General features: G+C 58.3%; 1 protein-coding gene across 1 annotated transcript in view; it reads left to right on the top strand.

The window, feature by feature from the left end:
* Positions 1-14,086, top strand: part of LOC133355210 (colorectal mutant cancer protein-like) — a 64,966-nt gene that overhangs the window by 19,754 nt on the left and 31,126 nt on the right. The window contains exon 3 of the mRNA XM_061572570.1: positions 2,955-3,118. Within this exon, the coding sequence (XP_061428554.1) occupies positions 2,955-3,118 (164 nt within the window). The remainder of the gene's footprint in view (positions 1-2,954; positions 3,119-14,086) is intronic.

Genomic DNA, 14,086 nt, shown 5'->3' with positions numbered 1-14,086 from the left:
GCGTGGAAGAGTAGGCCAAACACTCCTCTGGAGGGGCTCTAGAGCTCGTTCCTTTGGAGGCTCCTGCCAGCGGCGGTGCGAGCGAACAATTGCAGGGCTGCGCCTTTGGCCTATACACAAACGAGTTGGGTTCCAGAGTTCTAGATTTGAAGCTTTCGTGACTGCAAGGATTCATATTCTTATGTTTTTTCGGTAAAGTCACGTAGGTAAAAAATTTAAATTAATAAAAGTAAAATAAAATCACGACGTTTCGGAGGCAACACAAGCTTCCGTCTTCAGGTGGAACCGTCACAGCACGACTGCTGCATCAAGTAAAGACGGAAGCTTGTGCTGCCTCCGAAACGTCGTGATTTTATTTTATTTTTATTTAACTTTTATTAATTTTAATTTTTTACCTACGTGACTTTCCAGAGGTCTGTTCATAAGCCGATTTGTTCGTAAGTACAACTTTACTCCTGTCGATTGCAAACGTGGTGTACGGCATGTGCACGAAACACGCGGAATGGCTTTTAAAGTTGTGTAATCTCCTGTAGATGCCACTGGTTCTTCACGTTCTGTAGATGCCACTGGTTATTCATGTTCTGTAGATGTAGATGCCACTAGTTCTTCATGTCCTGTAGATGTTGATGCCACTATTTCTTCATGTCCTGTAGATGTTGATGCCACTGGTTCTTCACGTTCTGTAGATGAAGATGCCACTGGTTCTTCACGTTCTGTAGATGTAGATGTCACTGGTTCTTCACGTTCTGCAGATGTAGATGCCTCTGGTTCTTCACATTCTGCAGATGTAGATGCCACTGGTTCTTCACGTTCTGCAGATGTAAATGTCACTGGTTCTTCACGTTCTGCAGATGTAGATGCCTCTGGTTCTTCACGTTCTGCAGATGTAGATACCACTGGTTCTTCACGTTCTGCAGATGTAGATGCCACTGGTTCTTCACGTTTTGCAGATGTAGATGCCACTGGTTCTTCATGTTCTGCAGATGTAGATGCCACTGGTTCTTCATGTTCTGCAGATGTAGATGCCACTGGTTCTTCACGTTCTGCAGATGTAGATGCCACTGGTTCTTCACGTTTTGCAGATGTAGATGCCACTGGTTCTTCATGTTCTGCAGATGTAGATGCCACTGGTTCTTCACGTTCTGCAGATGTAGATGCCACTGGTTCTTCACGTTTTGCAGATGTAGATGCCACTGGTTCTTCATGTTCTGCAGATGTAGATACCACTGGTTCTTCACGTTCTGCAGATGTAGGTGCCACTGGTTCTTCACGTTTTGCAGATGTAGATGCCACTGGTTCTTCACGTTCTGCAGATGTAGATGCCACCATTGCCATCTATTGCGCGGCGGTTGAACTTACGACTCTGAGTCCGAACAGGCAACTGGACTTACGGAGAGGTTTGTTCGTATCTCTGAAAGTGTGCAAGTCGAGGGGCCCCTGAATGTTTATCGCACGGGAATTAATTAGTTGAGAATGAATTAGTTGAGAATGCGTGAACGATGGTTGGTACCCGGCTGGTAAATCTTCGATGGAGAATTTAATTTGATCGGCGTCTCTCTTTGTTTTGTATGCGCTTAATAATATATATTAGAATAAAATAAAAATCCGCGTTAAATTGCAGTTTGGAAAGATTTTTAAAAGTCACATTTTTTTATTCCTGCGCCAGATTGTTGCCGTTTCATCGCCGAGGAATAAAATGTCGACGCGTCGAGATGGAGCACGGAGCGCGCCCAACGTCGCCAACGTCGCGCCAACGTCACCCAATTGCGCTTAGCGCCGCGTCGTAACCACCCGTCCCGTCCGTGGTGTTTTTGGAGATCACTGTTTATCGTATTGGGGGGGGGGGTGCACGCGCGCATTCGCAAACGCCAGCAGAACGCGCTCCGCGTCATTTTAATAAAATTAATTTGATCGTTTTTTTGTTTCATGGACGCTCAAATATCGCCGGTTTAAATCCCCACCATATCCCCGCCCCAGCTAATGGGGGGGGGGGGGGGGGGGCGGCATTAACGCGCGTGGCCGTGACATTAATTCGGGCTGATTTAACGAGCAGCCGGGCTGGCTCCGACCGTTAAAGTTTGGCCGTTTTTCACTCTTCCCAAGTAGGGCGCACACACACACGCGCACACACACGCACGCACACACATGCACACGCACGCACACGCACGCGCGCGCACGCACGCACACACGCGCACACACACGCACGTGCACGCACGCACACACGCACACACACACACGCACTCACACACACGCGCGCACTCACGCACACGCGCACACACGCACACACGCACTCACGCACTCACGCGGCGCTACCGGCACTGACAAGTGCCGTAATGCAGCACGCCGACCGTTCGTCTTGCCGATTAGCTCTGCGGGAGGGTCTGTCGTGTCTGTCGTGTCGGCCTCTGCTGGGGCTGCTCGCCGATTGCCCAACCGCCCCCCCCCCCCCCCCCCGCGCACCACCGATTGGCACGGTTGTATACCTATGGTGCAATAGAAGTTGGACATGCACACATACACCGCACCTCCGCTGAGCAAGGTTGGCTACGTAGGGTGCGAAAGAAGTTCAAAATGCATACGTACTCCAAACGCACGTTGATTCTAAATGTGGAGGGGAAAACCGGAGAAAAATCCATGCGACCACCACGGGGAGAAAGAGAGCGAGAGAGAGGGAGAACGAACACGCTTCCTCCAAATATACAGCAGCAGGCGTCGGGGTCTGGGTCGGGATCGAACCCAGGCCCTCCTGCAATGCCGCTTGTGCCGCGCGCGACATTTCACGGGCGTCATGAATGAGCCGCGCTCGGTGCCAATCCGAAGCAGGACCGATCGCCGTTGCTGGCAGAGCGGCCTCCACTAGGAGGGGTCGGCCCAGAGAGCCACCGGCGCGCGACAACCCACGCGTTACCCCACCGATGTACCGGAACCTGAACCCGTGGCTTTGCCGCCCGCAGACGGGAGCAGCGACCTGAACTCGGAGCTGCAGCGCGTGCTCTCGGGCCTCGAGAGCGCCGTGTGCGGCCGCAAGAAGAGCGGCTGCAGCATCTCCGCCGCCGAGGTGGAGCGGCACATGGACCAGCTGACGGCCGCCAGCGAGCACTGCGACCTCGCCATCAAGGTGCGACGGCGGCGTGACGTCGGCGTGACGTCGGTGTGACGTCGGCGTGACGACGGTGTGACGTTAGTGTGACGTCGGTGTGACATCGGTGTGACGCCGGTCGTTGTGACAGCGAAAACTTTCACAGCGCAAATTTTTTTTTTGGGGGGGGGGTAGTGCCTTGATCATCATCAGCAGCATCGCGACGTCGCTTGGTTAATTCTACAGCCGAGGCGTCGTTCAAACAACAACAACGTGGACAAACGTGCGACTGTGATCTGAGACGATAGAATCAAACGAGTGGGGAGGGGGGAGGGCCCCCCTTGGGGGTGCTCAAGGGAGCCGGCTTCGGTGTCCCGCTTGCCCCTCTCAGCTCGTGAGAGAGAGGTACCGATTCATCGCTCTGCCGAATGATGAGAATAGGTTTTCCCCTTTTTGCTGGTGAAAAAAACAGCAGTGTCAAGATGTTAAAACACCAAACTGAAACCTTTTACAATGAATCATGTCTGCATTAACCACAATACTTGTGGTCAGAATGCAAACAAAAAACATGCTCTGACAGTATATGCATTGTCCTTGAAGCTGATTGGTCCACACCAGAGACAGCTTTCTTTTGAGCCTCGTCTCAAAAAGGCGTTAGACCAGATGACGCGTTGTGGAATTGCTCAGCCCCTCCCCCCACCTCCCCCTCCCACCCCCCCGCCAGGAAAATCTAAAAATGTTTTTCTGCATCGATGGCGCCATCCGCCGCTCACTCCGCTCATCTCGGGCCGCTCGCGTGAAAAAAAAAGTTCGGATTCACGCCGCGGTCAAACATCGCGAGTCGCCGGGCAGAAATTGGCGCAGCAGAATTATCGTGGCCAAGGAGACTAGGGGCGGGGTGTGGGGGGGTGGAGAGTGGGGGGCGGGGGGGGGCGGGGAGTTCCAGGCACTGATCGACCACCCCGCAGGTGCTGCCTATTTTATCACCCGTGTAGGTTGTTGTGAGCCGGCCGGCCACGAACTGTGGCGTGCGCCCGCAGGTTCCGTGTCACTGAGGGAGTCGGCGCCGGCCGTCGTGAACAATGGAACTTTATTTTGTTTAATTCCCGCAGCATGCCGCAACCACCACCAGAAACCTTCACCACCCTCTCACTCACCACCACCCACTACACTCACCACCCTCTCCCACTCACCACCCTCTCCCACTCACCACCACCCTCCCACTCACCACCACCCTCTCCAACTCACCACCACCCACTCACCACCACCCTCCCACTCACCACCACCCTCTACACTCACCACCCTCTCCCACTCACCACCCTCTCCCACTCACCACCACCCTCCCACTCACCACCACCCTCTCCAACTCACCACCACCCCACTCACCACCCTATCCACTCACCACCACCCTCTCCACGCACCACCACCCACTCACCACCCTCCCCACTCACCACCCTCTCCACCCACCACCACCCTCTACACTCACCACCACCCACTCACCACCACCCTCTCCCACTCACCACCACCCTCCCCACTCACCACCACCCTCTCCACTCACCACCCTCTCCACTCACCACCACCCACTCACCACCACCCTCTCCCACTCACCACCACCCTCTACACTCACCACCACCCTCTCCACTCACCACCACCCTCTCACCACCACCCTCTCCCACTCACCACCCTCCCCACTCACCACCCTCTCCCACTCACCACCACCCTCTCCACGCACCACCACCCACTCACCACCCTCCCCACTCACCACCCTCTCCATCACCACCACCCTCTACACTCACCACCACCCACTCACCACCACCCTCTCCCACTCACCAACCACCCTCCCCACTCACCACCACCCTCTCCACTCTCCACCCTCCCCCACTCACCACCCTCCCCACTCACCACCACCCTCTCCACTCACCACCACCCACTCACCACCACCCTCTCCCACTCACCACCACCCTCTACACTCACCACCACCCTCTCCACTCACCACCACCCTCTCACCACCACCCTCTCCCCTCACCACCCTCCCCACTCACCACCCTCTCCCACTCACCACCACCCTCTCCACGCACCACCACCCACTCACCACCCTCCCCACTCACCACCCTCTCCACTCACCACCACCCTCTACACTCACCACCACCCACTCACCACCACCCTCTCCACTCACCACCACCCTCTCCACTCACCACCACCCACTCACCACCACCCTCTCCACTCACCACCACCCTCTCCACTCACCACCACCCTCCCCACTCACCACCACCCACTCACCACCACCCTCTACACTCACCACCACCCTCTCCACTCACCACCACCCTCTACACTCACCACCACCCACTCACCACCACCCTCTCACCCTCACCACCACCCACCCCACTCACCACCACCCTCTCCACTCACCACCCTCTCCCACTCACCACCCCTCCCCACTCACCACCACCCTCTCCACTCACCACCACCCATTCACCACCACCCTCTCCCACTCACCACCACCCTCTACACTCACCACCACCCTCTCCACTCACCACCACCCTCTCACCACCACCCTCTCCCACTCACCACCCTCTCCCACTCACCACCACCCTCTCCACGCACCACCACCCACTCACCACCCTCCCCACTCACCACCCTCTCCACTCACCACCACCCTCTACACTCACCACCACCCACTCACCACCCTCCCCACTCACCACCACCCACTCACCACCCTCTCCACTCACTACCACCCTCTCCACTCACCACCACCCACTCACCACCCTCTCCACTCACCACCACCCTCTACACTCACCACCACCCACTCACCACCCTCCCCACTCACCACCACCCACTCACCACCCTCTCCACTCACCACCACCCTCTACACTCACCACCACCCACTCACCACCCTCCCCACTCACCACCACCCACTCACCACCCTCTCCACTCACCACCACCCTCTACACTCACCACCACCCACTCACCACCCTCCCCACTCACCACCACCCACTCACCACCCTCTCCACTCACTACCACCCTCTCCACTCACCACCACCCACTCACCACCACCCTCTCCACTCACCACCACCCTCTACACTCACCACCACCCTCTCACTCACCACCACCCTCCCACTCACCACCCTCCCCACTCACCACACCCACTCACCACCACCCTCTCCACTCACCACCACACTCTACACTCACCACCACCCTCTCCACTCACCACCACCCTCTCCACTCACCACCACCCTCTCCACTCACCACCACCCTCTACACTCACCACCACCCTCTACACTCACCACCACCCACTCACCACCACCCTCTCCACTCACCACCCTCCCCACTCACCACCCTCCCCACTCACCACCCTCTCCACTCACCACCACCCTCTCCACTCACCACCCTCTCCACTCACCACCACCCTCTCCACTCACCACCACCCTCTCCACTCACCACCACCCTCTCACTCACCACCACCCTCCCACTCACCACCCTCCCCACTCACCACCACCCACTCACCACCACCCTCTCCACTCACCACCACACTCTACACTCACCACCACCCTCTCCACTCACCACCACCCTCTACACTCACCACCACCTACACTCACCCACCACCCTCTACACTCCCACCACCCTCTCACCACCACCCTCTCCCACTCACCACCCTCCCCACTCACCACCCTCCCCCACTCACCACCCTCTCCACTCACCACCACCCTCTCCACTCACCACCACCCTCTACACTCACCACCACCCTCTCCCACTCACCACCACCCTCTCACCACCACCCTCTCCCACTCACCACCCTCCCCACTCACCACCCTCTCCACTCACCACACCCTCTCCACTCACCACCACCCTCTCCACTCACCACCACCCTCTACACTCACCACCACCCTCTCACCACCACCCTCTCCCACTCACCACCCTCCCCACTCACCACCCTCTCCACTCACCACCCTCTCCACTCACCACCACCCTCTCCACTCACCACCACCCTCTACACTCACCACCACCCTCTCACCCCACCCTCTCCCTCACCACCCTCCCACTCACCCCTCCCCAACTCACCACCCTCTCCACTCACCACACCCTCTCCACTCACCACCACCCTCTCCACTCACCACCCTCTCCACTCACCACCCTCTCCACTCACCACCACCCACTCACCACCACCCACTCACCACCACCCTCTACACTCACCACCCACCCACTCACCACCACCCTCTCCCATTCACCACCACCCTCTCCACTCACCACCACCCACCCACTCACCACCACCCACTCACCACCACCCTCTCCCACTCACCACCACCCTCTCCACTCACCACCACCCTCTACACTCACCACCCTCCCATTCACCACCACCCTCTCCACTCACCACCACCCACTCACCACCACCCTCTCCCACTCACCACCACCCACCCACTCACCACCACCCACTCACCACCACCCACTCCACTCACCACCACCCACCCACTCACCACCACCCACTCACCACCACCCTCTCCCACTCACACACCACCCTCTCCACTCACCACCACCCTCTACACTCACCACCCTCCCATTCACCACCACCCTCTCCACTCACCACCACCCACTCACCACCACCCTCTCCCACTCACCACCACCCTCTCCAACTCACCACCACCCCACTCACCACCCTCTCCACTCACCACCACCCTCTCTATTCACCACCACCCTCTCCCACTCACCACCACCCTCCCACTCACCACCACCCTCTCCAACTCACACCACCCCACTCACCACCCTCTCCACTCACCACCACCCTCTACACTCACCACCACCCTCTCCACTCACCACCCTCTCACACTCACCACCACCCTCTCCACTCACCACCACCCTCTACACTCACCACCACCCTCTCCCCACTCACCACCCTCCCCACTCACCACCCTCTCCACTCACCACCACCCTCTCCACTTCACCACCACCCTCTACACTCACCACCACCCTCCCCACTCACCACCCTCTCCACTCACCACCACCCTCTCCACTCACCACCACCCTCTCCACTCACCACCACCCTCTCCACTCACCACCACCCTCTACACTCACCACCACCCTCTCCCACTCACCACCACCCCACTCACCACCCTCCCACTCACCACCCACTCACCACCACCCTCCCACTCCCACCACCACCCTCCCACTCACCACCACCCTCCCATTCACCACCAACCCACTCACCACCACCCTCTCCCACTCACCACCACCCACTCACCACCACCCTCTCCACTCCACCACCACCCTCTCCCATTCACCACCACCCACTCACCACCACCCTCTCCACTCACCACCACCCTCTCCCACTCACCACCACCCACTCACCACCACCCTCTCCACTCACCACCACCCTCTCCCATTCACCACCACCCACTCACCACCACCCCTCTCCACTCACCACCACCCTCTCCCACTCACCACCACCCACTCACCACCACCCTCTTCCACTCACCACCCACCCTCTCCCATTCACCACCACCCACTCACCACCACCCTCTCCATTCACCACCACCACCCCTCCCATTCACCACCACCCACTCACCACCACCCACTCACCACCACCCTCTCCCACTCACCACCACCCTCTCCCACTCACACCACCCCTCTCCACTCACCACCCTCTCCACTCACCACCACCCTCTCCCACTCACCACCCACCCTCTCCACTCACCACCCTCTCCACTCACCACCACCCTCTCCCCTCACCACCACCCACTCACCACCACCCACTCACCACCACCCTCTCCACTCAACCACCACCCTCGCCCATTTCACCACCACCCACTCACCACCCACCCACTCACCACCACCCTCGTCCACTCACCACCACCCTCTCCCACTCACACCACCCACTCACCACCACCCTCTCCACTCCCACCACCCGCTCGCCACTCACCACCACCCCCTCACCACCACCCTCTCCACTCACCACCACCCTCTCCACTCACCACCACCCTCTCCACTCACCACCACCCTCTCCCACTCACCACCACCCACTCACCACCACCCTTCACTCACCACCTCCACTCACCACACCCACATCACCACCACCCAGCTCACACCAACCCTCGCCACTCACCACCACCTCTCCCACTCACCACCACCCACTCACCACCACCCTCTCCACTCACCGACCACCCTCTCCACACCCACACCCTCGTCCACTCACCACCACCCACTCACCACCCACCACTCACCACCACCCTCTCCACTCACCACCACCCTCCTCCCACTCACCACCACCCACTCACCACCACCCTCTCCACTCACCACCACCCTCTCCCACTCACCACCACCCACTCACCACCACCCTCTCCCACTCACCACCACCCACTCACCACCACCCTCTCCACTCACCACCACCCTCTCCACTCACCACCACCCACTCACCACCACCCTCTCCCACTCACCACCCTCCTTCCACCCATCTCCATCGAGGGGGGCAAAGTTCACGGGGGCGATGGGGGGGGGGGTGATGGGGGGGTGGGGGTGATGGGGGGGTGGGGGTGATGGGGGGGTGGGGGGTGGGGGCGATGGGGGGAGGGGTGTTTGTGAACTTGAGCGGGTATCAAGAAAGGAGCCAAGAGGCCCCTGGGAAGGAGCCGCCCTTTCGATACGGCACACCGAGCTCGCTCGCTCCCCTTCACTCGGCGAGTAATGCTGTGTAAGAATCACTCCTGGCTCCGCTCGCTCCTCGCTCTCTCGCTCGCTCTCGCTCGCTCGTGAGCGCGAGCGCATCGATTTGGGAAGGGATTTTTTTGCTTTCGTCTAATGGGCCTATGCACCCCCCTCCCCTCCTTCCCCCTCCCCACTCCTCCTTCTCCCTCCTCCTCCCTCTGGCCACGGATGCGTTGCCCAAGCGTCAAGAAGCCTTGAGCTGCAGCCGTTACTTTGAGAACGGGAACCCCCAGCACCACCACCCCCCCCCGCTCCCCCCTTGCACGAGACGATCAAGAGCGGGTTTCTGCAGCGTCTGAATACACGGGCCCACGTCGCAACAGGGTGGGGGGGGGGTGTGTGGGGGGGATGGTAGCGGTGGCCGTGGTGCTGGGGGGGGGGTAACGACGGCGTGCAGGATTCTTCGAGCGGCCTACCGGAGCGTGGATCTTCAGGTCGCGTGCGTGAGGATTAATGCTTCTTTGATTCGTGCGTCCGTGCGTGTGTAATGGGTTCACGTCACCCCTGTGGACCACTCGAGGTGCCGCCATTCATCACGGTGTACGTTTAGTTTAAAAAAAGAATAATTTATTGAACGGGAATAGCCGTCCCGGATCACGACATTTCATTGAATCGCTGGGCAGGGTTGAATGGTTTTACCCCCTACGCTGGTGGTGGTGGTGGCGGTGGTGGTGGTGGTGGCGGTGATGGCGGTGGCGGCGGCGGTGGTGGTTGTGGTGGTGGCGGTTGTGGTGGTGGTGGTGGTGATGGCGGCAGTGGTGGTGGTGGTGGCGGCGGTGGTGGCGGTGGAGGTGGCGGTGGAGGTGGCGGTGGCGGTGATGGCGGTGGTGGTGGTGGTGGCGGCGGTGGTGGCGGTGGAGGTGGCGGTGGCGGTGATGGCAGTGGCGGTGACGGTGGTGGTGGTGGTGGTGGTGGTGGCGGTGGTGGCGGTGGTGGTGGTGGTGGTGGTGGTGGCGGTGGCGTGTGGTGATGGCGGTGGTGACGGTGGTGGCGACGGTGGCGACGGTGGTGGTGGCCGTGGTGGTGGCGGTGGTGGTGGTGGTGGCCGTGGTGGTGGTGGTGGTGGTGGCGGTGGTGGTGGTGGTGGTGGCGGTGGTGGCGGTGGTGGCGATGGTTACGGCTACGCTGCTGCACGTGGTTGCTGCCTGTAATCCGGCAAGCGCTGTGGAAGCGGCAGCGAGGGTTGGTCGATCACCACACGGATGATGTTGTTGTTGTTGTTGATGTTGTTGTTGTTGTGAAACTGCCTTCGCCGTGGGCTTCGAGGAGGGGAAGGGGGAGGAAGGAGGAGGGGTCCCTGGCTCGCCAGGTGGAGGCAGTCACGGCAACAATGGTGGACTCCACCCGTTCCTTCTGCACGGGATCGAGTGTTGCGCCATCGCGCGCCCGTTTCCCCCCCAACGTGTGAACGCTTCGTGAATTGATGGACAAATGACGAATGGGCTTCTCTACCCACCTCTGGCAAGAGAACAGGAGGCGTTAAGATGTTCAAGCGCCAAATGTGTTAACCAGACGCAACTTGCGGAAAAAAAATGTGCAAACGAGCACGCTCCGATAATGTTGCCAGAAAAGGCGAAACTTATTCTTGTTTTTTTTCCCCATCATTTTGATACCTGCGAGAAGGTCCTCACAGACATAATCGTTAATTGGCAGAAAACGCCGTCTCTGTGGTCACGTGAATTTTCATCGCTGGGTCTGGTTTGTTTTCCGTCCACGTTTAGAATCGGAGTATTCGAGCTGCTAGAATTTGGCTGCTATACATTTCCACGTGATGATCCAACTTCGTTGAGCTATAATTCGTGGACAGGTCGCTGCTGAAAAAACGCTACGTAGCTCAGTGGGGCCTTACCTGGTAAAATAAAATACAAGTTGTTTATTTCTAACAGTGCCTTTGCCTCCGTCGTGACGATTAGCCGCGCGTGCTAATGTGCACGGCTTAGCGCTCTGCCACATTTGTTAATGCGGCGATTCGGGAAATTTGTGTCCGCTCTCAGTCTCGTGACGGCGCGCGCCGGCGACGTTGAAAGGGACCGCGTCTCATCTGCCGTGCGCAACCAACGCAGAAGCGGCACACACACACACACGCACGCACACACACACGCATGCACGCACACACGCACACACACGCGCAACCAACGCCGAAGCGGCACGCGCACACACACGCACACGCACACACACGCACACACACGCACACACGCACACACACACGCGCACACACGCACACACGCACACACACGCACACGCACACACACGCACACACACACACGCACACACACACGCACACACACGCACAACCAACGCCGAAGCAGCACGTGCACACACACGCACACGCACACACACACACACGCACACACACGCACACACGCACACACACACGCGCACACACGCACACACGCACACACACGCACACGCACACACACGCACACACACACACGCACACACACACGCACACACACGCACAACCAACGCCGAAGCAGCACGTGCACACACACGCACACGCACACACACACACACGCACACACGCACACACACGCACACACGCACACACACGCACGCACACACACGCACACACGCGCACACACGCGCACACACGCGCACACACGCACACACACACGCACACACGCGCTGATTCAGACGCTTCTGCAATCGTGTGCGTGAGAAAACTATACATGCGTGTGTCTGTTATTACAAATGAAACATTCGACTCGCGAAAATGATTGGACGTGAAAGCAAATCGAATGATTGATTGCTGTTTGGTATACTTGCCGTCTCTCTCTCTCTGCGCGTCTTGGCGAAGGAAGGCGCTGCTGATGATGCTGCTGCTGCTAATACTGCTGTTGCTGATACTGCTGATACTGCTGATACTGCTGATGCTGCTGATGCTGCTGCTGATACTGATGCTCCTGCTGCTGCTGCAGCGTTCCACAGGCACGGCCTGCGGTAGTTTCACAGGCGGTATGTAGTAGTATTATTATATTTTTTTTTTCTACCACAGTTACAATTTTTACTTAAAGCTTTCGTGACTGCAGGAATTCAGATTCTTTGGGTTTTTCGGTAAAGTCACGTCGATAGATTCAAAGGAAATATTTAAAAAGCTGATGACGAACGCTTGTGTTGCGATCGAAACGTCGTAGTTTTTTGTTATTTTTTGTTATTTTCTTTGAACCTATCTACGTGACTTTACCGAAAGACCCAAAGAACACAATAATTGTTTTATTAATCATTTATTTAATTTCGGTCAACACGCGCGCTGCATTAACTGGGGGGGGGCAGCCTGTCTAACCCCTCGAACCTCTGCGACAATGACGACGACGATGACGACGATGGCGACGACGATGACGACGATGGCGACGATGGTGACGATGGTGACGATGTCGACGATGACGACGATGGCGACGATGGTGACGATGTCGACGATGACGACGATGACGACGATGACGACGATGGTGACGACGGTGACGATGTCGACGATGACGACGATGGTGACGATGTCGACGATGACGACGATGGTGACGATGGTGACGATGTCGACGATGACGACGATGGCGACGATGGTGACGATGTCGACGATGACGACGATGACGACGATGACGACGATGACGACGACGGTGACGATGTCGACGATGACGACGACGGTGACGATGTCGACGATGACGACGATGGTGACGATGGTGACGATGTCGACGATGTCGACGATGACGACGACGGTGACGATGGTGACGATGGTGACGATGTCGACGATGACGACGATGACGACGATGACGACGATGACGACGACGGTGACGATGTCGACGATGACGACGACGGTGACGATGTCGACGATGACGACGACGGTGATGATGTCGACGATGACGACGACGACGATGACGACGATGGTGACGATGACGACGATGACGACGATGACGACGACGGTGACGATGGTGACGATGTCGACGATGACGACGACGACGACGACGATGACGACGATGGCGACGACGATGACGACGATGGCGACGATGGTGACGATGACGACGATGGTGACGATGGTGACGATGGTGACGATGTCGACGATGACGACGATGGTGACGATGGTGACGATGTCGACGATGACGACGATGACGACGATGACGACGATGACGACGACGGTGACGATGACGACGATGACGACGATGGTGACGATGACGACGATGGTGACGATGGTGACGATGGTGACGATGACGACGATGGTGACGATGGTGGCGATGACGACGATGGTGACGATGTCGACGATGACGACGATGACGACGATGGTGACGATGTCGACGATGACGACGATGGTGACGATGGTGACGATGT

The sequence above is a fragment of the Lethenteron reissneri genome, chromosome 50, assembly GCF_015708825.2.
Source record: "Lethenteron reissneri isolate LAM-NWPU_2019-01 chromosome 50, ASM1570882v1, whole genome shotgun sequence".
NCBI classification, from domain to species: Eukaryota; Metazoa; Chordata; class Hyperoartia; order Petromyzontiformes; family Petromyzontidae; genus Lethenteron; species Lethenteron reissneri.
This window is presented reverse-complemented; position numbering and strand designations above follow the sequence as displayed.